This window comes from Astatotilapia calliptera, chromosome 15 (genome assembly GCF_900246225.1).
Source record: "Astatotilapia calliptera chromosome 15, fAstCal1.2, whole genome shotgun sequence".
NCBI lineage: Eukaryota > Metazoa > Chordata > Actinopteri > Cichliformes > Cichlidae > Astatotilapia > Astatotilapia calliptera.
The window spans coordinates 23,728,127-23,752,760 of NC_039316.1; the positions used below are offsets into that span (position 1 = coordinate 23,728,127).

At 41.8% G+C, this 24,634-nt stretch overlaps 1 protein-coding gene across 4 annotated transcripts in view; it reads left to right on the top strand.

The window, feature by feature from the left end:
• col12a1b (collagen, type XII, alpha 1b) overlaps positions 1 to 24,634 on the top strand; it is a 150,111-nt gene that overhangs the window by 115,116 nt on the left and 10,361 nt on the right. For all 4 annotated transcript variants that reach the window (XM_026194796.1, XM_026194793.1, XM_026194795.1 and 1 more), the window contains 8 exons: positions 2,114 to 2,256; positions 3,931 to 4,040; positions 13,326 to 13,484; positions 15,374 to 15,451; positions 18,172 to 18,258; positions 21,134 to 21,187; positions 21,502 to 21,597; positions 22,580 to 22,633. In XM_026194796.1, coding sequence (XP_026050581.1) covers positions 2,114 to 2,256; positions 3,931 to 4,040; positions 13,326 to 13,484; positions 15,374 to 15,451; positions 18,172 to 18,258; positions 21,134 to 21,187; positions 21,502 to 21,597; positions 22,580 to 22,633 — 781 coding nt within the window. The remainder of the gene's footprint in view (positions 1 to 2,113; positions 2,257 to 3,930; positions 4,041 to 13,325; positions 13,485 to 15,373; positions 15,452 to 18,171; positions 18,259 to 21,133; positions 21,188 to 21,501; positions 21,598 to 22,579; positions 22,634 to 24,634) is intronic.

Below are 24,634 nucleotides of genomic sequence, written 5' to 3' on the forward strand. Positions count from 1 at the left end.
TCAATGGTTTTCGTCCTGGTTGTGAAACGTTGGACCAGCTTTCTATCTTCTCAAAATTGTGTGAGAGTGTGTGGGAGTTTGCCCAACTAGTTTGCATGTGTTTTGTGGACTTGGAGAAGGCATTCGACCACATCTGTCAGGGCATCCTGTGGTGGGCACTTCGGGAGTATGGGGTGACCGACCTATGGCTATGAGCCATTTGTCCGTGTACAACTGTAGTGAGAGCTTAGTTCGCTTTGCTGGTAATAAGTCAGACCCGTTCCCAGTGAGAGTTGGTCTCTGCCAGCCCTGCTCTTTGCCACAAAAAAAGACAGATGGCAGAAGGTTTCCGCTTTCATCGGAATCTGGACTCTGGTCTTCACAGATGATGTTGTGCTTTTGGCCTCATTAGGTGATGAAATAGGGTGGTTTGCAGCCAAGTGTGAAGCAGCTGGGATGAAAATCCGCACCTCTGAAGATGGAGTTCCCACTCTAGGTCAGGGATGAGTAGTTGTTTAAATATCTTGGGGTCTTGTTGACGAGTGACAGCAGAGTGGGTTGGGAGGTTGACAGACGGACTGAAGCAGCGTCTGTGTTGATGTGTTAATCAATGTATTGTGGTGGAGAGGGAGAGCTGAGTGCAAAGCAAAGCTGTCCATTTACCTGTTGATACTGGTGCCTCCTAGGTTAGGGATTTCAAACCTATCCCACCAGAAAAAGGTCCTGGGGCAGATCCAGGATACGCTGGAGAGATTATACTGTACCTCTTGGATGGCTTGGGACTGCCTCAGTGGATCACTCGGATTGTGAAGACACACCTGGAGCCTGAAGTAGAAAGCCCAGCTTAACAAGGAAGCTGATAACAACCATCAGAATACTTGTTATATCTGACTGAAGTTTGAGGTTTTGTGAAACTAGTGTATTGAACGTCCTTCATAGTCTACGGCTCTGTCTGTGCAGTGCTGGGATCAGCAGTGTCCATACCAGTGCTGACTGGTCAGAATGTGTTTGAGTTTTTAATGTGCATTTTAAACTGAATCTTTTCTTTCAAAAATGCGAGTTTCCGAGGTTTTCTGTGACATGGCCTGATTAAGTTACCAGTTTCTGCTGGAGCTTCCCAGAGTTTCTCCAGGTTTGCTGTCTTTTAAATGCTTCCATGTTGTTCTCGTCTCCAACGGGACGAAAGTAACCAGCTGCATTCAAACTGTTTGAGCCCAGCTGTGGGGTCAGACTGAGCTGCAGGTCATGACGGAGAGCAGACTGCCCATAAAACGGCTTTTCAGTTCTTTCTGAAGCTGTTTCACACTGAGCTTCCATCAGGCCACTGAGTGCAGACGCAACCGCAAACTAGACTGTTAAAACTGGCCACCACCCAGCACTGGCGTCCCATACCTAGAATATCACATGCAACAGCAGCGAGATGGAAAACAGCTTGGGTTTTGACTGTTTACCAAAACTGGCTTAACAAAATGTGTAGTGACATCACAGGGACAAATGAGAAACATCCTGCAGCGATGTGAAAAGGAGAGGAAGAAGAGCCAGTGGATGGAAAATTATTAAAATCACTGCTAACAGATAACATGTTATTTTTAAGTTGTGTCTATAATTACTTGGAAATAGCACATTGTTTGTGTTAGTGGATGTTTAATCTAAGAACAAAGATGTGATTGAAATACAGATTGTTTTTATTCAGTAGGTTTTAGATAGTTCCTCACTCTAAAATAGGCTCCAAAATAACTGGAAAAATAAGTAACCTGATCGCAACCTAATAGAGCAGCTTTTGGTTACTGAAGACAAAATTGAATGCAGAGAGACCGACAAACAAGCAGCAACTGAAGGCAGATGCAGTAAAGGCCTGGGCGTGAATCTTGAGGGAGGAAACGCAGCATTTTCTGATGTTCATGGGTTTTATACCTCAGGCAGTCACTGACTGCAAAGTATTAAAAACAATCCTTGTGTTTAAAATCATGTAATCTAGCGTGTTACTTTCCAGCCTCTGTGAAGCTGTTCCTTATATCCTTGAGCCCAAGGCCAGACTTCTGTTTAAGGTTTAAGCTGTGTTTAACCTGTCCTCGCTCTGTCCGGACATTCTCAAATCTAACGCGCTGTTTTGTGTTTTTTCTTCCTTTTTCAGAGACATCCACCCTCTTGGTCTTCCCCACGCCTACACCATCATCATGATGTTCCGCCTCCTGCCTGACACGCCCAAGGAGGCCTTCGACATCTGGCAGGTGTCGAGCAAAGATCACAAACCAGAGACCGGCGTCACCCTTGACCGTAAGTATCGCACTCTGTTCTTATCCTGTGCTGCCTGTGTGAAAACAGAGAAAAGCAGCAAGGAAATGTGTGATGTGGAGCAGCTGTGCCTCACTGCGTCATATCTGATCGCTGACAGGGAAGAGTTTGTAATGTAATGAGCTGGCCGTGCCCTCTGGCTGCTTTGGTCTGAGCTGATCGCAGACTCCCTTCGCCGCACAACTGTTGTGTCATCGAGCAGCTCAGCTGGCTCTCGTAAAGCCTGTATTTCTGTCTGTCAGCAGGATTTCAACAAAAATCCACCAGTGACAAACATTTGTATTCTTGAGTTATTACAATGAATTATAACTGTGCATGATTAAAGGTTTGACATCATGAGAGAAACCTTCTGGCACAAAGTTGCACAACAAAGCACCAACAAAGCGAAAGTTGGTCTTCCTGTTTCCAGTGTTTGTGCTGAGAGAACTTTCTCTTGACAGCTTCACAGAAACTCAAACATATGAAAGTCGTGTCAGTTGTTGTGTTTGGCAGGTTCAGGTAAAGTATTTTGTCACTAATGAAGCTGTGCTAACTCTGTAAGAAACAGACTATATTCACTTTAACTGCCCTGTACTAAAACAGCAAGTTCAACATATCTAGGATATATTTCCTTATCTGGCTTCGTTAAACCTAATCCATCATAATAATAAAAAAATATGAAGAGGTTAGCACATATTTCAGGTTAAATAATGAATGAACTGAAACAGCAGAGCCAGGAGCCATTCTGCCCCCAACTTTTCAAGGTCTGCTAAGGCTACACCCTTAAAAACTCATACTAACAGACAGAGTTGTACTCGTCAAAACAACTGGCTTACACTAGAGGGTAAATCAAGTCTTTGAAATAACTGACACACACACCAAAGTTAAAAATAAGCTACAGCGTTTCAGACAGGATCAGTGTTTTTTGTATCATTAATATATCGCCTGTAGGAGATTGTGACAGTTATGATGACTGAGTGGTCCATCTACATTCATTCTAACTTTTATAATGTTGCTTCTAAAATTCATGGCAGGCTAAAATTCTTAGGACTGCAGGAATTCCCTGGTGCTCCCAATGGGCTGAAAGCAGCACAGTTGCTTTAAGGACATCTAGATGATAAGGAATTACAGCAGTCCAGCCTAGAAGTGCATACAAGGAATAGTTTTGCAGCATCAGTCTGAGAGAGGATGTTTCTAATTTTGGCAATATTACACAGATGAAAAAATGTCGACCAAGATCAAATCCAAGAGATCTGATCAAGATGAGAGTTGAATTACACATCCTGGTCAAAAAGAAGTGGAACTGGAAGCTATCAGTAATGTATCTGATTAGACGTGCTTCAGAGATTTGAGCGGTGGCAACTGAGATAAAATATCTGGTTAGACAGACAGATTTTTGGGACAAACACGAAAAAAGTTCAGTTTTGTCTGAGTTTAAAAGTGGAAAATTACAGGTAATCCAGGCCTTTGTGTCTTTAAGACATGCCTGTAGTGATGTGTCATCTGTTTTCATAGATACATAAAATGGGGTGTCATTTGTATAGAAATGAACGTGAGTGTGAATGACTGTTTCTTGATGAGTCCAGTTGAAAAGCTCGAGCAGATTTCTTTTGAGACTGAACCTGAGTATTCCTACAACTTAATTCTAATATAATTTATTCTTCTGTCCCTGCTCAGCATCCAGCCAGACCGTTTCATTCTACAACAAAGACGAAAGCGGCGAGCTACAGAGAGTCACATTTGACACGAGGGAAGTGAAGAAGATCTTCCATGGAAGCTTCCACAAGGTAAGCAGAAGTCATTAATCTTTCAGTGGAGACTGTCCACATGTGAATTCTAACATATTGCATATTTAAATTGAGGAGAATGAAGCCAAGATTGTCTTTAATGTTTGAGTTATGTAACTTTTTTTGGTCCGTGGCTTGACTGAGGCTTGACACATGAATCGAAGCGCTCCTCTTTGATCTCGCTGGACTTCTCGAGGTCATACAGAACCCGCACATGCCTAAGATTCCAAATATGCTGTATATTACAGCCAGAGCACCTCACATGCAAACTGCAGACGTGTTCCTGAGGAGTTATGTTGGCTCACATGAACAGATGGTCCTCTGCAGGTTGTAAAACGCAGAGCAGCAACTGCTTGTGATTACACGCACTTCAAACATGGTTGCCATCTGCATCTCCTGGATGTTATAAAATGATCAATAGACAGCCTGACATGAGCTGAGCAGGTCTGATTAGGTGGAGGTATGATGTAGCTTTGTATGTGGGATGGTTTGCTATTCAATCTTTAAAACTCCTTTGAAAACAAATGAGATCATTCATGAGGATCTTCTCCTGTGGCTCTTAAGTAACTGTTATTTTCATCTTTGAGATTATGTTTTTTTGCAGTTTGAGTTACACACACTGCTTTTGCCTCAAGCTAAACATTAAAAAGACAACTCCTCAAAAGCTAACAAAATGTGCTGGCTCAGAAAAATGTCCATCAATTAGTCAATGAAATGGGAGAAGTCATCTTTCTCCAACACGTTCTCACTCCCAAAGCGTAACATTTTACGCTAGGTGACAAATCGTCACCATATTACGTTTTCGGCTACCCACCACGTTCCTAAATGACGACCTCGGAAAAAAGAGGAAATATGAGAACCGTCTGGACTCCATCTACACATGTTCGCTCTTTTTCTTCAAATCACTCAGAAACACGCTATTTAACATCATTAAAGTCCTGGTTAAGATCAGGAATAAGGTTATGGTCAGGGCTAGGGATAAGGTTAGGTTTAGGGCTGGAATACAGGGCTGGAACGTCTATTACCGCGGGAGCGTCATTGCACTGGATTCGCCGCGTACCATAAGAACGCCGAAGGTCTCCTTTCGCGTTCCTCAGGAACGCCGCGGGACGTGACAAAACGTCGACATGTTACGCCTCGGGAGTGAGAACGGGCTGCTTTCTCCCACTGAAAATGCTACATACGTGTAAACAGAAAGAACTTTCTCAGACTTCCTTTCCTGGACAATCGAGCATCCAACCACTCAGCAGGCTGTTGGATTTGGGCTTCTGAACTTACTCATTACTGAAATAACAGGACTGCAGGTGAATTCTAGCTCAACCAATAACTTGTAAAGAACGTTTCAAACAACAACCAAGGAAAAATCTCGGTGGTGGTGGAGGAGAGAGCATGTTTGATTGTGTGTAGATGAACTTTGACAGCCAATCAGAGAAGAGAGAGTAGATTAAATACGTAGGTTGTAGATGAAAAGAAAAAAATGCAGTAACCGGATGATTGATGTGCCAGCACATGTACGATACATACATACACTTGTAACACTGCTCAGAAAATGTTGGTTTTTGGTTGATCATTGTCAGTTTTGTACTGGTGTATAACTGTTGTATAACTGTAAGAGAGTTGATAAGAAATGCCACCAGCTGTATTTGTTAATATCGTGAGGTTCAGCCTTCTGTGGTGACTACAATGCCTTTTATGTACAGCATTTTTAGATATATCTGTATCTGCAAATTTTCACCGCAGAATAATCATGACGTAATCGACTGATCTGGCACATCTGGTCTGAGAATCCCGCGAGACAAAAGCCAGTCCGGCTGGATTGTCTGGCTCTCTTTTCCTTCTGGCTCATCCTAATCAGTGGATGTCTACACTTGCACACGAGGAGGCAGTTTAAAATCACAAACAGAACAAAGAACAAAGCACATGCTCCCAACAAACTTTACACAGACACGCACCCAATCTGAAAATTTAAAGCAAACACCACCACCTTCACGTTATGAAACACAGGGCAAACGCAGGGCATGGACAAGATGCCAAAAGAAACACCCCAAAAACCTTTACCTTACTCCCAAGCCACAACATGCGTGTTAGTGACTGAATTATAATAAGATGAAATACGCTTTGCAACTGTTGAGAGCATAAACTAAACAATACAAAGAAAGGATTGTGCAGACAGTGATGAGGATGAGGCAGAGTCTGAGAGAGCTGGACAACTTTTGTCTTCCTGGATTCTCAGCCGATTACTGCAGCTCGGCTTACCCTTTTACTTTCAGGCCCACCAACGAAGACAGATTTGTCATCAGCATCACACTTCAGCAGTTCGAACCTGATGTAAGAGATTTTCTTAGTGTGTCGTTGGGCTTTAAAGACAGTTTCCACTCAGAGCTACTGTGTTTCATGCTCTAGATTAGGTCTGAGCCGTGGTGCTGATAGCAACACATTTACAGGAAGCACTGCTGGGAGAAGCGGTGTGGACAGTCCTTTCAACAATATCTTAAAGTTTCATGAGTTTCATCCATAAGCTCCTCTTAGAAGGGGAGATCTTTAAAAGCGCACTGCAGTCGCCGCTGGGACGCTCGACTGGAAAATACTGGGTCACTGCTATTTCTATTAAACAATTACATCAGTGCAGCTGAAGAGTGCCAGCAGGGAGGCGGGACCACGAGGAGTTTAAGGAGGCAGCGCTCGGTTTTACCTCTTCTGGTAGCCGACCGCAGCTCTGCGGTTTTACCTCCCAGGGTGGGATAAGAGTGTCAGCAGGAAGGCTTTAAGGCCTCTCGCTCTGAACTGTACTAACAGTGGAGTGTGTGGTTGATTTTAGTCTGTAGATGATCTTCACTACATCTGATAATACTGAGAAATGCCTTTTTCTCCTCCTTTTTCTTTTTGTCATAGAGAAAAAAGAAAAAAGTTGCAGTTTTGGAGCAGACTTCTATAGATTTCATGCCAAATCTGCATCCTCACACACAGGAACCAGCCTAATGATTTAACGGATGTGAATGCAAAGGTCAGAAAGTTGTAACAGGAAACTTAAAAAAAAAAAAAAAAATAGTGACCTGGCTATTTTGGAGTTCAGGAGGTCACCATTTCACCACACAGATTTCTGCTTTAAACAAAAAAAAGTAGATTCTTCATTTCAGAGTGTCCAAATGGTGGCCTGGAGAGCTGTGGGAGTGTATCAGACCCATTTTATTTCTGTAATATGCAAACAATGTATATTTATAAATGAATAACTCTTTGCATGCAAGGGAAAAAAAGAAGGGAAACCCAGGCTGTTTTTGCACTTGCCAGATGGCAGGGATTTTCAGAGGGAGATGTATCAAAGGATTTAACTGATGCGAGATAATAAGAAGCAGAAAACACTGTAAACGCTACCCATCCTTTTTGTCTTCAGCCGGACCAGAGCGCCAGCACCTGTCAGATAGAGGCGGATCTCACGATGTTAACCTTGGCATCGTGTTGTGTGAAAGTGAACTGATGATGTGAAAAAGCTGTGATATGCTAACCCCACCCCATCCGTTAGCATATCACAGCAAAAGCTGTGATATGCTAACGGATGGGGTGGCACGGACTCAAGAAAAGTGCCTTCATCAGGCAATATGAAAAATGAATGCAAAACACAAAAAAGGGCTGATCTGCAGATGTGAAGCTGTGTCCTGAGATATGAGGCAAAACCCAGAGCATCATAATTAGTTGCATCTGCAGATGGGTTTGCTTGTGTGCCCGATTTACAGTCTGACAGACAAGTTATTCCAGAATCTTCGCATTTAAAGGCTTTTTGTAACCAAAGCACACAGAAGAGAAAGCCAAACATTTTAAGACAAAACTTTATTTGTATCTGCAAAAAGGGTGTCTGCTCTTTTCTTATCTTGATAACGCTGATGAAGAATCTTTGGATTAGCATCACATCTGCATAGAAATCTGGGTCCTTTGCATTATCAGATACTTTTACTCAGTTTGACTGTGTTTCAGAGTTGCAGGAGGTCAAGTTTCTTGGAAGGTTTGTTTCTAAGTGCCTCTTTAGCGTACTTAGGACCATGACAGCATTAGCCAACTTCTCCTGACACTCAGGCTGAGGGCTGTTGACGTCCGGTGATGATGCTCACATTCTGGGAGCTGTGCAAAAGGCTTGGGGTTCATTGAAAAAGAACATGTGGTAAAAACTGAATAAATAGGATATAGATTAGTTTTTCTTCTTTTTTTTAAATCTGAATTGGAGAATAAGTGGTTGGCAAAGCTAGTATAGCAAGTAAGTTTCTATTTGTCAAGTTCTGTATTGTAATATCAATGTGCGGTTGACACAAATGCCATTCCTTTATGGTATTTGGTGAGTCTTCAACTTGCCACAAAGTTGAGATGTCTTTACCTCCCCTGTCATTGGTGCAAGTCTCAGAATTTTGATGAAATATAAAGGTTTCCCATCACCACAGTGCCGGTGCTAAGCTCTTCTTGTGTGATCAGTAATTGGAGCTCAGACATGGCGAAAACACAGCTTGACTTCAGGATGCTTCTCATGCCTGCAGCACACTGGAGCCAGTTTGGAAAGACTGGAGTCTGGCACCGTCTCAGATCTAAAGATGAGTCAGAGTTTGGTTTTTGGGGAGGCCAGCGATCATGCAGGGCCACTGCTTGCAATGCTACGGTCAGATTCCTTTTGAGATTTTTTTTCCCATCATGCTCTGTGGAAATTTACATGAAGAAAAACAATTGACAAACGAAGCAGAAACAGAAGGAGCTCATGGCTTTGATCTGGCAAAGAAAACAAAAGGGAAAAAGGGAAGGCGCCTCAACCGGACACGGTGCTGCCTGAGAGCATGGAGAGAGCACTCCTATTGGTTACTGATGTTCATGTGATCGAACTGCACTATTTACCCAAACCAAGACAAAAAAGTCTTTAATTAGAATTAGCTTTAATTAGAATGAATCAGTTGATCATGGTAATGGTGATAATGAGTGTGCCACAACTTTATCACGATTGTATGGTGACCTTTAACCTCTGTTGAAAAGTTGTTTGGTGCTGGGATACAAGTGGACTGTATCCTGGACTTTTAAGTCAGCTTTTCTTTAACAGAAGGCATAAAAATAATGTCTTTTAAAATGCAGATTCACCGAGTCAGAGTCCCACATGTGCTTAGTGTGATAAAACCCTTAAAACATGCAGAACTGGATCTTGAGGGGAAATTTTTCGTCTTTGAAGCGGTCAGAGGTCAATTTTAGCTCGGGGCTACGCTGCTCTACTGTGTGGTGGACACATGGACAACACAATGGCTTTTAGATCTCTCCAGCAGCAGCAATTAAAACCAGCTGAACTGAAGAAACTTTAAGATTTAAAAGCTTGTCAGAGAAAGGAGTTGATTTAAAATTGTGCTTTAGCCTGAGCGCAGCTGTTGCTGAACCAGATTTACTGAGCCACATCACCACGCTTAGACTCCACTAATCCTTTTCCCCTCTCAGCGCTTTACCAACCAACTTGCTCAGCACTGGAAGCATCCCTGAAATCTTTCCTCAGATGTGTTTAACAGCAGAGATCCATGAAAACGTCAGATTTATTGCAGATACCTTAAGGGTTTATAGCACCGCTGCCCCTGACGGGCCCAAACAACGTTTGCATAAGCGAATAAACAAGCCATCATCGGACGATCTGTGCCAAGTAACTGCAGAGAAATCGATTAACGGGCCAGCCAGTAGCTGTAGCTCTGACAGGAAGACGCGAAAAGACGCGAAATAAAGATGCTCTGACTAATAGAAACATCTCAGAGATTATACAGCTGGAGCCAGATGGATAAAACTGAATTCAGGGAAGGAAAGCGCATAAATATTCTTTATACTATGCCTGACATGTTTGGGTTTTTTTTTATGAATCTCAGCTATCTTGAAACTGCACATGTGCACAAACCTCATTTCTACTTTCCAAAGAAGTGAATGTTGCCTCAGCAGAGGAGGGAAATGTCAGTTTACTGTTCTCGAGGCTGAAGTCGTGACCAGAAGAAAGGGATGAAGTAATGTAGGACCATCCATGAGCAGGATGATGGCAGAAAAAGAAGACTGGAGAAGAAAAACGATCAAACTGTGTACTCACTGAACTTTATTGAGGTTCGTGAAGTGAATGACGCCTTATTTTTCATCTTCACTTCAACATATCAGCTTTAACTCGCCCAATATTAGTCAGCTTATTAACTCAGCTTTCAGCTCTCTGGACCTGAGCTGTTCTTCAAACTGCAGTTCCTCTAATGGCCACTTGAGGCAGGCTCCAACACTAAGTCAGTTCCTACAGACATTAATGTTAAAATGTTCGATGCAAACAGCAGAAATGAGCATGTTTACAGACTGATGGAAGAAGCAGTTTTGTCTCGGAGAGTGGAGAGCTTTGTCCCACTAAAGTTGAGTACTAGCTTTACTGAGCACATCCACAGAGGATGTTGTTAGTAAAGTGATTTGTATAGGGACACTCCTGAACTCACCCCTTTACTACCAGGGATCACATTCCCAGCTGTTCAAAGCCTTATAAGGACAGGCTTCAGTGTCCCTGTGTGCCTTGTGCTGTCGAAATAAATTCAACTCCAGCGACGGCACATAAATGTGGAACTTGTCCTGCTGACCTGAGGTCAGATGAACAGAGCGAGGGCGTGTACGGCCTCGGCACACGCTTTCATCTCTGCTCGTGTAAACATCGTCACGTAACAGCCTGGAGCTCAAACGTTACATCCAGACTTTGGTATGAATGGTTTAAGGGGCTTTCCAACAATGGCAGAGGAGCTTGTAAACTGGCAGCTGTAATTGGTCCATTTTTCATCGTAAGTAAAGGAGGGAAGAAGAGCATTTAGTCAGACACTCTGGTTTCATGACTTGTTGTTGCTACGATTTACTGCTGTTACCAAACTTTGAGTATTTTGTAAAGAATAAGGAAGGTTGCTGGATTGTCTGTTACTCTCTGCACCTCCTGAAGACAAATCTCTTCAAAGAAACCCATAAAATGAATGATATAGATGCTTTCCAAACAAAGATTGCACACGTTTAATGTTTAGAAAGATGAACAAAAACATTCATAGATCACATCATAATAAAATACACTCGCATGTTTCTACAGAGTGGCGTGTACAGGGTTAATTAAGGCTTTATGGAACCGTGTTTCAGTTTCAACCATGAAGTCCCGTCTTCAGCAGCGCCTTTATTTTGGCTGATATTAACCACAACAGCATCCACACAAGGACAATACATCAGCTCGTGTTTTACAGCCATGTATCAGACTTTCCTCTGAATCTCTGAGGATTTTTTCAGCCTGAAGAGAATGAAATACTGTATGCTCTCACTTTTGGCACAAAGCTGTTCATGTTTCAGTACTGGCAGCTTCAGTGTGATCATATCAGTGCTCTTACTGGCTTTTAAAATTCTTTAAATTTAACATAAGAGCGAGTCCAGTTAAAGCGTTGACATGCTGAAGCTTTAATGGTACCTGCTGACTTCATGAAAAGCAGATAAATGTCTCAAACGCTGCGTTTCCCTCCATGAAGTGTTTCTTGGACACCTCGGTGCTACTGCGTTCTGTTAAACATGACTGACCACAAGCAGCGAGCCGCCCTCGCTGCCGCCACTCTGTGGCTTTGTAGAGGTCACGTTTTCCCTCCATGCAGCCCGACTCGCTTCGAGGAAAAGCCGCTGCAAAGGCGGCGCTGATGCTCCACCACAAAATGACGACACGATGCGGCGAGGGTGACGTGACTGAGGAGAAATGCAAATTGTGGTGTTGTGTGTACGGCGGAGCTGCCGCAGTTATTTTACTGTTTGGAGTTGTACGAAGTCCATCGGTGAGAGAGAAGGAAAGAATTCAGGGTAGATTTGGCCTCTCGATGAGCATTTCCAGCTGAATCTGGAATATTTCAATTAGATGGAGGAATCTTTGAGCAGATAAAACGATTTGTTCACAAGTCTCTGGACCTGCGTCTGCACCGACGCGTACCTTTAAATATTCTCTGGTTTACAGTGAACAACTTTAACTCTGCAAACCTGTGACTTCACAGTACACTGGTATAAATAATGATGCCAGTGGTGGGTATTTATCAGAAAAGCAAAAAGTTACTGAATGAAACGCTTGCAGTGTTTGGACAGATGAAAGCTGAGAGAGCCGTTTTCCTTGTGGTTATTAATTATCCCACAATAGTTCAACTTAATTCAAAATAATCTGTTTAATAGCTTCAAAAAGTAAGAAAATGTAGCATGAATGTCAGAAATATTTAGGTGTCGCGTTGAAGTGAAACAATAAATGTTTTACAATTTTTTAAAAAGCTGTTAGAACATCGGAGCCTAAAGGCACATTCGCACCTTGGGTCTAATGGTTTTTGGTTTGATTTCACATTATTCCCCTGGTGTTGGCCAGAACCGCACAAAACTCAGACTGACATTCATCTTTCAGACACATTCTACGCAGCTGCACTTAACCAAATGCTGAGGAGCTCATTAGCAGCTGAGTTTTATGTAGATGCTTGTAATTAAGTGGATTAGGTGTAATTATTGAAGGCTTTTGCTTTAACGTCGCCTCTGACTACCAGAGTGCAGCTTCAGCGAGGAGCCCTCCAGTTTGCTCAGTTTAGCAGGATGACTCGTCTGCCCTCGAGTCAGGACACGGTAAAAAAGGTTTAATAACAGAGTTTAATATTTTAATAATAATCTTGTAAATAGGTTGGAACTATTTAAAATGAGAGGACGGTGGTGGTGGTGGTTAAGATGGTGGTTTATCCAAAAGTTCCATAGACTTCCTGTGCAAAGTAAACCTGTAGTATAAACACATGGGACGTTTTAAATGTAAGTGGTAAATATTTGGTTTATTATTTGGGAGTTTCAACACATTCTCATTCTTGGCATGTCACGAGGAAAATGGAAGCAGCATTGATAAAAGTTAAAGGGTTTCCTTTTATTTGGCATCTTTAAACATGATCCCGCAAGGACATGGAAAATGGAAAACGGATGTTTCCTTGTGAAATACTCATATTTGCAGGGCAGTAACAAGAAAGAGTTTAAAAGGTCAAAATCCAAAGCACTGCAGGGATGTCTTTAGAACATGATGGAGAATCCCCTCTTTCTGAATGGACAGAGGAGAAGTGCTGTTTTCCCTCCATGTGAGCGCTCGTATACTTCTGCATGATCGAGCCTGTTCACCCGCAGCCTCCGCCATGGCCTCGGCAAAACCTAATAATGTGCAGGCTGCGAGGATGAAAACCAGACATGGCACATGGTCGTAGAACAAAGAATGCGCCAATAAAATCTCTCCTTCCTTTCTCTTTCTGTCTGAAGCTGCACATCCTGGTTTCACCCACCAACGTCCAGCTCAACATCGACTGCCAGGTAGTGGCGGAGAAGCCGATCAAGGCCGCTGGAAACATGTCCAGCGACGGCTACCAGGTCCTGGGCAAGATGTCCAAATCCATCGGCTCCAAAGGAGAATCGGCAACTGTAAGTGAACTCTGCGTTCACACAAACAGGAGACTGATGTTATCTACCGACACAAATGATTTTCTCTATTTTATCTCTATTTTACTTTGACTGCAAATAGTACACACATTTCAAAACAAATTAAATTGACACAGATTTCATCTGTTTCTTTATATAATCCAGGTAATCAATAAGAGTTTGTTGATCTTTAGCATCTTCTGGTCCTACTTTTAAAGTAGGGTTGGGTGATACAGTAAGACTTTTCTAACATGCCAGCAGACAAAAAAAAACTGCCTTTGTTTGCAGCCTGCTTTCCCTCACTGCTCACATACTAAACATGCAAAATCACCTTGTTAGGTTTCTTCAGTTGATGCATGCCTTCCACTCTAAATCAGTTACCAACAGTTAGATATTAAACAATCAGGGTGCACAGCTTATAAACTGGGTGACAGAAGAGTTTAGCAATACGTGGCTAACTGAACTAGCTGTCGAGAAGACTCGTTACATCAGAGTGTTACAAAAAACAGGAAGTGAGGCTTCCACGTAAGTGTCAGTTCTCTACAGCACTACATTCACCATCATGCTGATGTCTGTGTCTGTGTTTGAACTCTCTGTTTAAAGATGCTTTGTTCAGCAGCCTCACAAATTCGCATTGTACAGTGTTGAATTCTCACTAAACTGGCAAAAAAACAAAATAACAAATAAAAAATTTCTGTCAAAACTAAAACTTAAAACTGGGGTTTATTTACTAGTTCCGACACCCAACCCTCCCATCACCATCCATCCATTCGCTTCCGCTTATCCTATTCAGGGTCGTGAGGGGTGCTGGAGCCTATCCCAGCTGTTTTAGGGCGAGAGGCAGGTTACTCCCTGGACAGGCTGCCAGTCTGTTGCAGGGCTAACACATAGACAAAGACAACCATTCGCACTCACATTCACTCCCACATTCACACCTTTGGGCAATTTAGAGTTTCCAATTAACCTATCCCCACTAAGTGCAAGTCTTTGGACGGCGGGAGGAAGCCGGAGGACCCACGCAAACACGGGGAGGACATGCAAACTCCACACAGAAAGATCCCAGGCTGATTGCGGAATTGAACTCAGGACCTTATTGCTGTGAGGCAACCACCCTACCAACACGTTCTATGAAATTCAGCCTTGTAGATTTGTGTTATCTTGGTGAATCACAGACAAAAATCAAGAACCAAGGTGAAAGCTGGGTGGAGAAAAATGAAGTAGCACAATTATAAAATGTTAGCTGCTGCTGACTTTATCAGCGCAAAACAAACAGTGCAGCTTTTTACCTCAGCTGTAAAAGGCTGGTGGGGTATTGTCATCACCCCTACGTTTGTGAATGTGATAACTGGAGCAGGTAGTCACGTATATTTTCAAATTGACACAATCAGTGCAGCTACCAAAAATCGTTTGAATCTCAGTTTTCTGAGAATCTTGTGGATTTGATAACGATGTAGGATTTTGAAATTGATACCTGAGGTGTGTCTGCTAGGAGGCTGAGGGGTAGCACTGCTGTCAGCAGTATTCTTATTCATTGCTGTACATTTAGTTTGAATACTGAACAAACTTTAATGAGCAGAGAGTGAACTGAACACAATCCACAGCATTTTGAACATTTTGTAATTAATTAAAAGGTTTTTTTTGAGGGGGGGGGGGGTACAGAGAGGTTGTAGATAATTCAAACAGTGAAATGAGTTTTACATGGCGCCACATGTAAATCAATCAGCAGGGTTGTAATGCGAGCCTTTCTCCCCGGGGCTGATGGGACTCGGCAGTGCCTCATTCTCTGCTGTTTTTCTGCATGTCCTCTGGTAGCGGTGGAGGGTGTATCACAGACACATGTACCACTACGCCATATTCATGTTTTTGTTTTTTTCTTCCCCCCTTCTCCACAGTTCCAGCTCCAGATGTTCGACATTGTCTGCAACTTGGCCTGGACCAGCCGAGACAGATGTTGTGACCTCCCATCGAGGGTAAGGGAACCCCGACCTCCACAAAGCCTTTGAGCCTAACATATTTAGCATGTGCCCACTCTGGCACGTCGTCGCTCCTTTAGCCTCAAACCGGCAGCTGAGTGACGATGATAAACTGGCGCTAGCTTCGACTCCAGATAATCAGCTGTGCTGGGGAGTATCTCCTCCGAACGTCTACTGGGATTAAAGAATATAGAAACAGCTGATGAAGTTTTGGCCGATAGGGTGCAAAGATTTCCTTCCCAGATATAATCTTTTTATTCAACCTTGAAAACCCCACACCAAAAAACCCATTGCTGTTTTCACAGCCTGATTGGACACATGCACACTTTGGGTTTTCTTTAAGTCTGAAAGTGAAGAAGAGGTTGTAGTGAGGTTGTCTTGGTACACGAAGATCAATTTAATTTCTACGTCCAGCAATAAACGACCCATATATCTCAGAAACTCACACTGGCTTGTAAGTGTACACTTTTCTGTGTTTGGCTTTTTTTCCATCTATGGAGCATCTTGGGGATGTTGATCATCTCATAAAGGGGTGCTATCAGGCCAGCTGGTTCTCTGAAAGAAACCAGACCAAGGAACAATGCACAAAAACTTTATTGATGCATTTAGTCACAGTTAAAAGTGATGGTAAAACACAGACGAGTGTGTTTGTACTGTAACACTCAGCAGGCAGAAGTGTGACCTTGATTTGCCTTTGAAGGGATTTTTAGACCCAGCAGCAGATCAAAGCAGAGGACTCGTAATCAGAGTCAGAACCGGCTCGAATCACAGAGGGAAATAAACTGGGTATATATGATATGCAGTGGCGTGTGAGCCAGCTTAAAAAAAAAAGCACAGTGAACTGTGGGAAAATAAAAAGTTTTCAGAGCACACATAAGATGCTGATTTATTTAATAATCTAAGCTGAATTATGTTCAGTACTTACATTTTATTTAAAAAAAAAAAACAACAACAACATGAACTGGGTGTCCCGTTATCATAGCTAGGTTTCCAAAGAAACTGAAGTGCAAAAAAACATTGATTTGACATGTAATTAAATTTTTATATAATTAAAAATTGTGAAAAAAAGAAAAAAAAGAAAAAAAGATATATATATATATATATATATATATATATATATATATATATATATATATATATATATATATATATATATATATATATATATATATATATATAGGAGTGAGATTCAGAATTGGAACAATCTTTTGTGGACTTATCCCATTTAACACGGACTCAAAATTTAAAAACATTTCCTGTGGTCGATCAAATCGTTCATAGACGCTGCATCCTCTCCACTAAAGAGACAAAAACTTGTTGAGCAAAGTTCAAAGTATGGTACAGTACAGGTAACTTGCACATCTATGAAGGCACCATTAATGCTACATGGCAGAAGACTTTGGAGAAAATCTTGATGAATTTCAGCAGGACGGTGCCAAACCACATTCTGCACGTACTCCAAATGCATGCTTTAGTGAGCACCAACTCACAAATCAGTCCTCTCAAATGGTTTTACACTGTATGCTGATGACCCACGAATATTAGCAAGAGAACAACAACAACAGACGATCCACTGTGAGCAGCACTTGACGACTGTGGGGAGGAAGAATTCCTTTTTTAACAGGAAGGGACCGCCCCTCCCTTAGCCTCATTCTGATGGCGGACAGTTAGATGGTGATCAGAAAGAGAAGGAGGAACAACAGTAGTGTTTGGAGATCTTGATTTTTAGGCCGTAGAGAACTCGAGAACATATGAATCTCATTCATCCAGGGCAGGTCCAAACGTTGTTTGTGAAAATGCTTTCTGTTGTTTGTCAAGCTCTTTGTGGGGTGAAAATCTGTGGGCAATAGCAGCAGCTACAGTAAGAACAGCTCAGGCTGTGGTTAAGCGGCTGGCCTCTCTCAGTGTGATGGTTTCTCACTTCGGTCCCAGCAGAGATCTCCAGAGACGCAGTAACAAATGGAGCTTTGTGTGAGCGCAGTATGTCTGCAGCTGGATGTCCAAAACATTTTGAAAAGTGCTTCAACTCCAGCGGATTATTATCTAAATTGCTGCCGAGCAGGGACAGCTGCTTGATTGGTTAAATGATCCAAACTGAGGCGATCTGCGTGGACTCGGTGGAAATATCCACCAAGACAAGAGGAGTTTCACATCCATGTGAAAGTCCTGCGTGAGCTGAAATATCCACACATCGGGTCCAAGATGAGTGTTTAGCAAATGCTTTAAATCCAAGCAACTGAACATCATAGTTAGCATTCCCAGTCGGTGTGAATAGGAAAGGATGTCATCATTATTCAGAAATACTCACAACACAGGATTTTTCTTATCAGTTGTCCTATGGGCCATGCTAACTCTGTATCTTCCCTTACACTGATGGGATTTTAGAGCTTCATGAACAGAAAGTTCATATAAGAAGCTTATATGAACTACACGAAGGCTGTAGTTTACTTTCACTGTCTTTGTCGGTGAAGCCGATACCAATAAATGATACCACAGGGCGCCACACGGCACAGTTTTTGCTCTGCTCACCACCTCATGGAAGACTTTTTACCTGCAGACATCCTGTGCAGAGTCTTTGTGCAATGAGAGTCGTGTGACTGTTCAGCAGCGATTTCAAAAGGAATTTTATTTGACCTCGCATGAATGCAATCGGTGCCTTACCTTTGCATTTTTCCCATCGTTTTGACAGTTAAATTGTTTTCTTCTTTCACAAACAGAGAGATGAGATGAAGTGTCCGTCTCTTCCTAACGCCTGCACCTGCACCTCGGAGGCCAATGGGCCGCCAGGACCTCAGGGACCAGTGGTGAGAACAAACTGTTATCCATTTTTGTAGGGCTCTTTTCTATTCTAAAGACAACTGTGAATGTTAACCAGTGTACACAAATGAAATGCATAAAATCGAGAGCGTAGGACAGGTGGATGGTGTCCTACACTGATCTTGATGGCCAGAGTTAAATCCTGAGCTTTCTTGCCTAACGAAAACAGAAATCAGAGATAGGAACAGCAGCTCTGAGCCATGTGAGGTCTCTACGGTGCAATCAGTTATAAATGAAGAACCAGACAGCCGATAACTTGTCAGCTCCCTGATTGTGAAACTCAGGGCCTGGAGGAATTGGAAGGTCATTCAAAAGCAGGTACTGTTTCTGGGGCTCCAGTTTGATTGGACCACTGCCCCAGTCCTGTGGTCCAATCAGCTTTGGTGGATAGCAGGATGAGGAAAGAGCTGTCAGGAGGGCAAGGCAGCATCAAGTGGCTTGGTAGATATAGTAGAGATAATGCTTTTATTGTGAAATCTTTAGGGATTTGTGAGGATAATGTGAGCAAAGAGACACATTTAGAGACATCTGCTGAAGTTAGCAAAAACACTCACAAATGGCTACACGTATAAAATCCTTAAAGGTGGTTTGCTACACCCAGTTAGCCTCTAACGCTGACATGATGATGGTAAAAGCAGTGCTCAGTTTCTAATTTAAATTAACTTTTAAATTACATTTCAAGCACATTTTTTTTAAATTTATCATTTACTGCTTCAAACAATTTTCACTCAGGGCAGCTTTTTACAGACTCAGGACCACCTTATCTCAGCAGAACTCACTGATATTCATGCTGAATGGTATGAGGCCTTTACAGTTTCAGACTCATGAAAGTTGCAGACTGCGCAGGGAAGTGGGGAGTACTGCAATAAAAAGGAATGTATAGAGAAACGTCAGCTGTTATCCTCACGTACAAGCAGTCAGAGGGAGGAGGCGGCTGCTGTAGGTTCATCCATCAGCTGTCAGACAAGCACCACAGTTTACTTTCTCCACTCTCTTAAAAGATTTTATGAGGCATTGCAAAGAGGCTTCCTGTGGTTAATGTGCTTCAGGACGCGGTATTCTCCCTCGTACAACATACAGCGCATAAGTGGCCATAAATAACCAGGAAAGCCAGAGCTTTGACTTATGCGTTACATGGTAGCACAACCACTGTGGAAACGTGTTTCATTACAGAATACAAGCCCTGCATTACTTTTCTCAGGGAAGATACTTTTTAGTTTAAATAGATTTCACTTTAAAAAAGATGAACATACTCATCGTTAAATCACCCGATAAATGGACTGAGGGCTTGAAACAGAATGCTTTTCTGCAGGGTCTGAAAATGCTGCTAAAACTATACAAGGCTGGAAATTCATCATTTACATCAACGTTGAATACGAAATCTGAAACTAGTTTGTTTATATAAAGCTAATTAGTAACAGAAAAAACCATGAAAATAAACATAAAGCTGCCAAGATGTGTGTGGGGCTTTTTTTTTTTTTTTTGGGTGTTTTTAAATGAACCTCAGGAGGAAATGTTCTTCGTGCATTCATCTGCAAAGTCACGAAATATTTACATATCTGCAAAAGATTAGTTGTCGTTGACATTTAAACATGATTCAGATGAAAATAAAAACATACTGTTTTACATGGTTTCCTATCACCAAACAAACACACACACACAGCCCCACCTGAACCCTCAATGAGCTGTCAATGCATGTTGGGTAATGTAGGAGAAAAAAGATTGAATTGATTGATTGAATTGAATTAAACAAGAGATGTGGAAAAGAATAATTCTTAACCATATATTTTTTATTCTTGGATGGTATTAGAATAGCTTTGCATGACTCACAGTTCAATAATAATCCTTCTTTATCGCATCCTGGGCCTCCTCTCCCTTCAAGTCGACTTTCTTCTGACTGGCTGCCCCTCGTAAATGAAAGGTCTGAAAATGACAGAAAATAAAGAAAAGCAGAATTGGTTCTCAAAAGGCAACGCTCATTGTTTGGATTAAAATGCCCCCTTTCAACAGCATTAATGATTGCTTACTGTGCATTCAGGCCAAGGTTATTGTTATTATCTTTAGCTAAAATAAAGACTAGACTTCTGAGAAAAAAACATGAAAGTAATTAAAAGAGTTTGAGAACTTGGAAAATTAAGATAAAATACAAATATAAAGGAAATTGGACTTTTTTTTGAGAGCCTGGATGTCTGCAAGACTGAGTTGACTGCTTTCACAAAAAGTTTTTTAAAATTGTATCCTGCCCAGATTTTTCTAAATCTTACCTCTGACTTAAGCCCTCCTCCACAATGATAATTAAAAAGGCTAAAATCAACATTGTAATTAATGAAAACAAAAAAACTAAACAGACATCAGAAAATTCTCCCCGGGAACTAACTGAAATGAAATGTAATTAAAAATATACTAAAATTAGAAATCAAACGCTCATTAGAGCATGCAAAACGCGTACATAGACAGTGCAAAGACTCTGCAAGTTAAAAATATTTCAGCTTTGATGAAAAAAATAATCCAGCTTCACGCAGTGTTGTAAAAGCTGATCAGGTGAGAGGGACTGGGCTCTCCTGCCGCCTGCAGCTTTTATAAGTGAGCTTTGTGCTTTCTGAATCACTGTGTTAACTGCTGAATAACTCCAACTATCTCTTGTCCTTCGGGAGGAAGCAGTTCTCCCACACAGGCTGTTAGGGGCTAGTGTCTGTGGGTCGTGACTGCATTCATGTAAGGCCTTACTCTGCTTCACATTTGTCCTCAGGCTTTTCTTCCAGACTGGCTCCCTTGTGGCATGTTCAGACTAATTTCCCCCTCGAGCATCTCTTGTGTCCTTCTTATCTTTGTTGTGTTAACTAGAAAATCTTTTTTTTTCAGGGTGCCCCCGGCAGCAAAGGTCCCCGAGGTGAAAGAGGAGAGCCCGGTTCTGCTGTAAGTTCCTGGGGAAAAAAAAATTCTCTATCGCATTTCCCTTCATCACTTGCTGCTTCACATTTTCTTGCAAGCTGAAGAAAATAAAAGATGGTACAAGTGCAAGAGCTTTGAGAAGCACATCTGATTCCACTTACTGATTGAGTGTTTGTGCTCTCCTTGTCCTTGATATGAAGGCTCAGTTCTATTAGCATTCCTTGTCTCCTGCCGGCCTTTTCCAAATATTTCAACAGTAGTACACTTCAACTGGGACAAGAGATATCAACAATAAATTCCTCCCATGTTTAAATATTTCTCTTGTCTGTATTTTGCAGGGACCGTTGGGCCCGCGGGGAGAAATTGGACCACCTGGGCCCATGGGTCTGCCCGGCCCTCAAGGACCGAGCGGGCTGTCGATTCCAGGAGAAGCTGTAAGTCTGTAAACACACCTGACATCAACACACACACAGAGCAGAGTGGGGGGGATTACTTGGTGATTTATTATAAAGAGAATTTACAAGCCGGGGAGTATCTGTGGCAAGGACTCACATTCTTTCATGTGTGAGGGAAAGAAGCGATACCAAGAAGCCCCCGAACGTCAGTATCACTGAATGTTAATAAATCGCAGCTTGGATTTCCGTCTCAGAGATTAGATGTACCCAGATTAAACTGAGATCACTTTCCAGAAAGGTCCCACGAAATAGAGGTTTGTGGAAAGTACTGGACAGTTTCTGCTGCTTAGTACTCAATTAATCTAACGATATTGTTAAAGGTTACAGTGGATTAAACAGGTTTTATGGATTAAAACATCCACTCGATTGAGGCTGTAGGTTTGATTTCAGATGCTGGGAGATACAGCTAATGCTTTTTTTTTTTTTTACATTACCTTCAAACTTCAAAACTCTTGTGCAACTATAAATCATAATGTAGTTTAAATATTTATATTTCACTCCTGAGTTTCCAGATGTGCCAAAAAATGCAGTTCCTCTAATGTCCGCTGGGGAGGACATTAGAGTAAGTTTATAGCCAATGAAAATGGTTTTGGTCTTTAAGCATGGTTTGCTCCTTGTAACATCTGTACAGGGTGGAATTTGTGGAAAGCACATTTGGCATATGTGCTTGAGTTTATTCTAAGTATGGTCAATTCTAGTTCCAGAAACAATCATTATGTTGGCCCAAAAATGCAGCACCACGATATTAACTAGTCCAACAATTGTTATATTGGCTATATGTACGTTTTATAGACTAAACCTGACATGGATCATTAAATAAAATTTGAGTTTTGATTTATTTAGCAAGTCTTAATCTGGTTAATATTGCTATCATCTACATCAGTCACAGATCCATTTCTAATTGTTCTGTCCCTCCGAGTCACCGTCTTCATTCATTAATGATGTTGCTTTCTGTTTTCAGGGCCGTCCTGGACCAAAGGGAGACCCCGGTGATTCAGGCTTACCTGGGCAGAAAGTAAGTGCAGCTCAGTTTGTGTTTGAAAGCAGGAAACTGGGGATAATTCACATTTTGACTACTGGTCTGGCACGCGGCCACATTGGCTGCACGCAGATGCTTTTCCAGCTGGGGAGAATTCAGAGAGAGAAGAGGCCAACCGTGCCTCCACTGCAGGTTTCTGAATATTACTTTTAAATTACGTTTCTGCGCACATTCGAGCCAAGAACAAGTCGCCTTGATTAACAGTGCTGGATAAGTGTCGACCCGCGGTCAGCCACTACATCCTCCTCTCACTGAAAACTGTTTTATCTGGGAACGCATGAGCTGCCTAAAGACAGACGTGACACCTTAACTTCGTTGGCATGAAAGTGAAAGCAGTCTGTGTGAAATATTAAGTTACAGATATCAGATGGTGCTTTCATTTCTTCCTGGAAGGAAGCATCTCTCGTGTAGGCTGAATTGAAAAGAAGAATCCAGGCCAAACAGACAGAAGGTAAAGAAAGGTGATACTGACCAGAGGTCAAAGGTGTGCTTGTGTTAAGATGAAGCCATAAGCAGGTAGGCCCCTGAAATGCCTAAAACCTATAATCGGTTTTCTCCAGGCCATCTTCGGCCTCAGTTTGGTTGACCTGCTCAGGTGTTCCTGGCTTAAATGTGGAATGGTGTTTGTTTATAGCTTCAAGCTCGACCTTTAAAAGACTTCAGAAGAATTTAAACAGAGTGCAGCTTCCAACCTTAAAGGTTCCATGTCAAACTGCACAAAAACATTTTTGAAGCAGAGCTGCAGAAAAGGCGTGATCAACCAATTGAGTGCAGGTTCTGCTAACAGCTAAAACGTGCAAAAAGTTGTACGATAATCAATGGTTGACAAATTATTTCCAATAGATATCAGGAAAAATAAAGGTTCAGACAAAGTGGAGCAATCATTTAAAGAATAATTGTGGTTTATTTCATGGTAACTTTATGCTCTCTTCCTCTGTTGTAGAAATTCGGGGAAACCAAAAGTTTGTTTATAGTCTGATTGAAAGAAAACAAGGAAATCAGCAGCTTGGAACGGATGTTTGGCTCTCCATCCGTCCATGCTTGCCTTCTGACTTAATCACAAACATATTCTTCCCCCACTGAACAGTTAGATAAAAAGTTACCCTAAATGATAGGCATATAGTGAATAGTTTGTAGCATGGTCACCTCCTTGGGTCAGCCGCTCTGAAATTCCCTGTAATCCGTTATGTTTTCTTATCTACTGGAACCCCCAAAATTTAAAGACGCACACACAGAAAAAACAAAACAAAAATGTTTTTCTCTACTTGTCTTGAAATTGGAGTAAGATAATCTCATCAAATTGTCAATGTGGAAATTATTACCATCAGATTTATTTATTTTTGGTCTATTGAGATTTGGCTGCACAAACCTGGTGGAAAATTGTTAGTTGCTTCGTTCAAAACAGTGTTGTAAATCAAATAAAGTGGACCTATTATGTTTCCCCGCCCTTATAGTCATTATTTTCATCCTTGGACCTACCAGAGTAGCTTTACATGATTCACAAGTTCAGAATAATCCATATTTAGCTTATATTGGGCCTCAATGCAGCTACTCGGATCATCCTCTGTCTGAAACCAATCATCAACGCATCTCCATTACGCACATCTGATTGGCTACCCCTCATAAACAAAAGGTTGGTTGGTGCTTCTGTGAGATTACCATATTCTTTGACATCATACAGATCCAAGACTAAAAATGAAGCCAGTATTAAACTGATGTTTGAGCTTTGTGATCACAGGGACTACGTGTACCTGCACAGGTCTTTTCTTGTGTTTAATAAGAACTGAATCCAAACCTGGGTAGAGTGGTGAAGAATCGATCCAATCCAAGTTTTAAAAAAATGACCGCTTTGCCAAAACACCGAAATCTACCGTTTTATCAAAGCCGTTACTACGGTATTCTGAGATAAGATGTTCCTTAGTGTTGGTGCTTTGATGTAATGTTGAGCACCAGAAGCAGTTGGTCTTGTGTGAACAT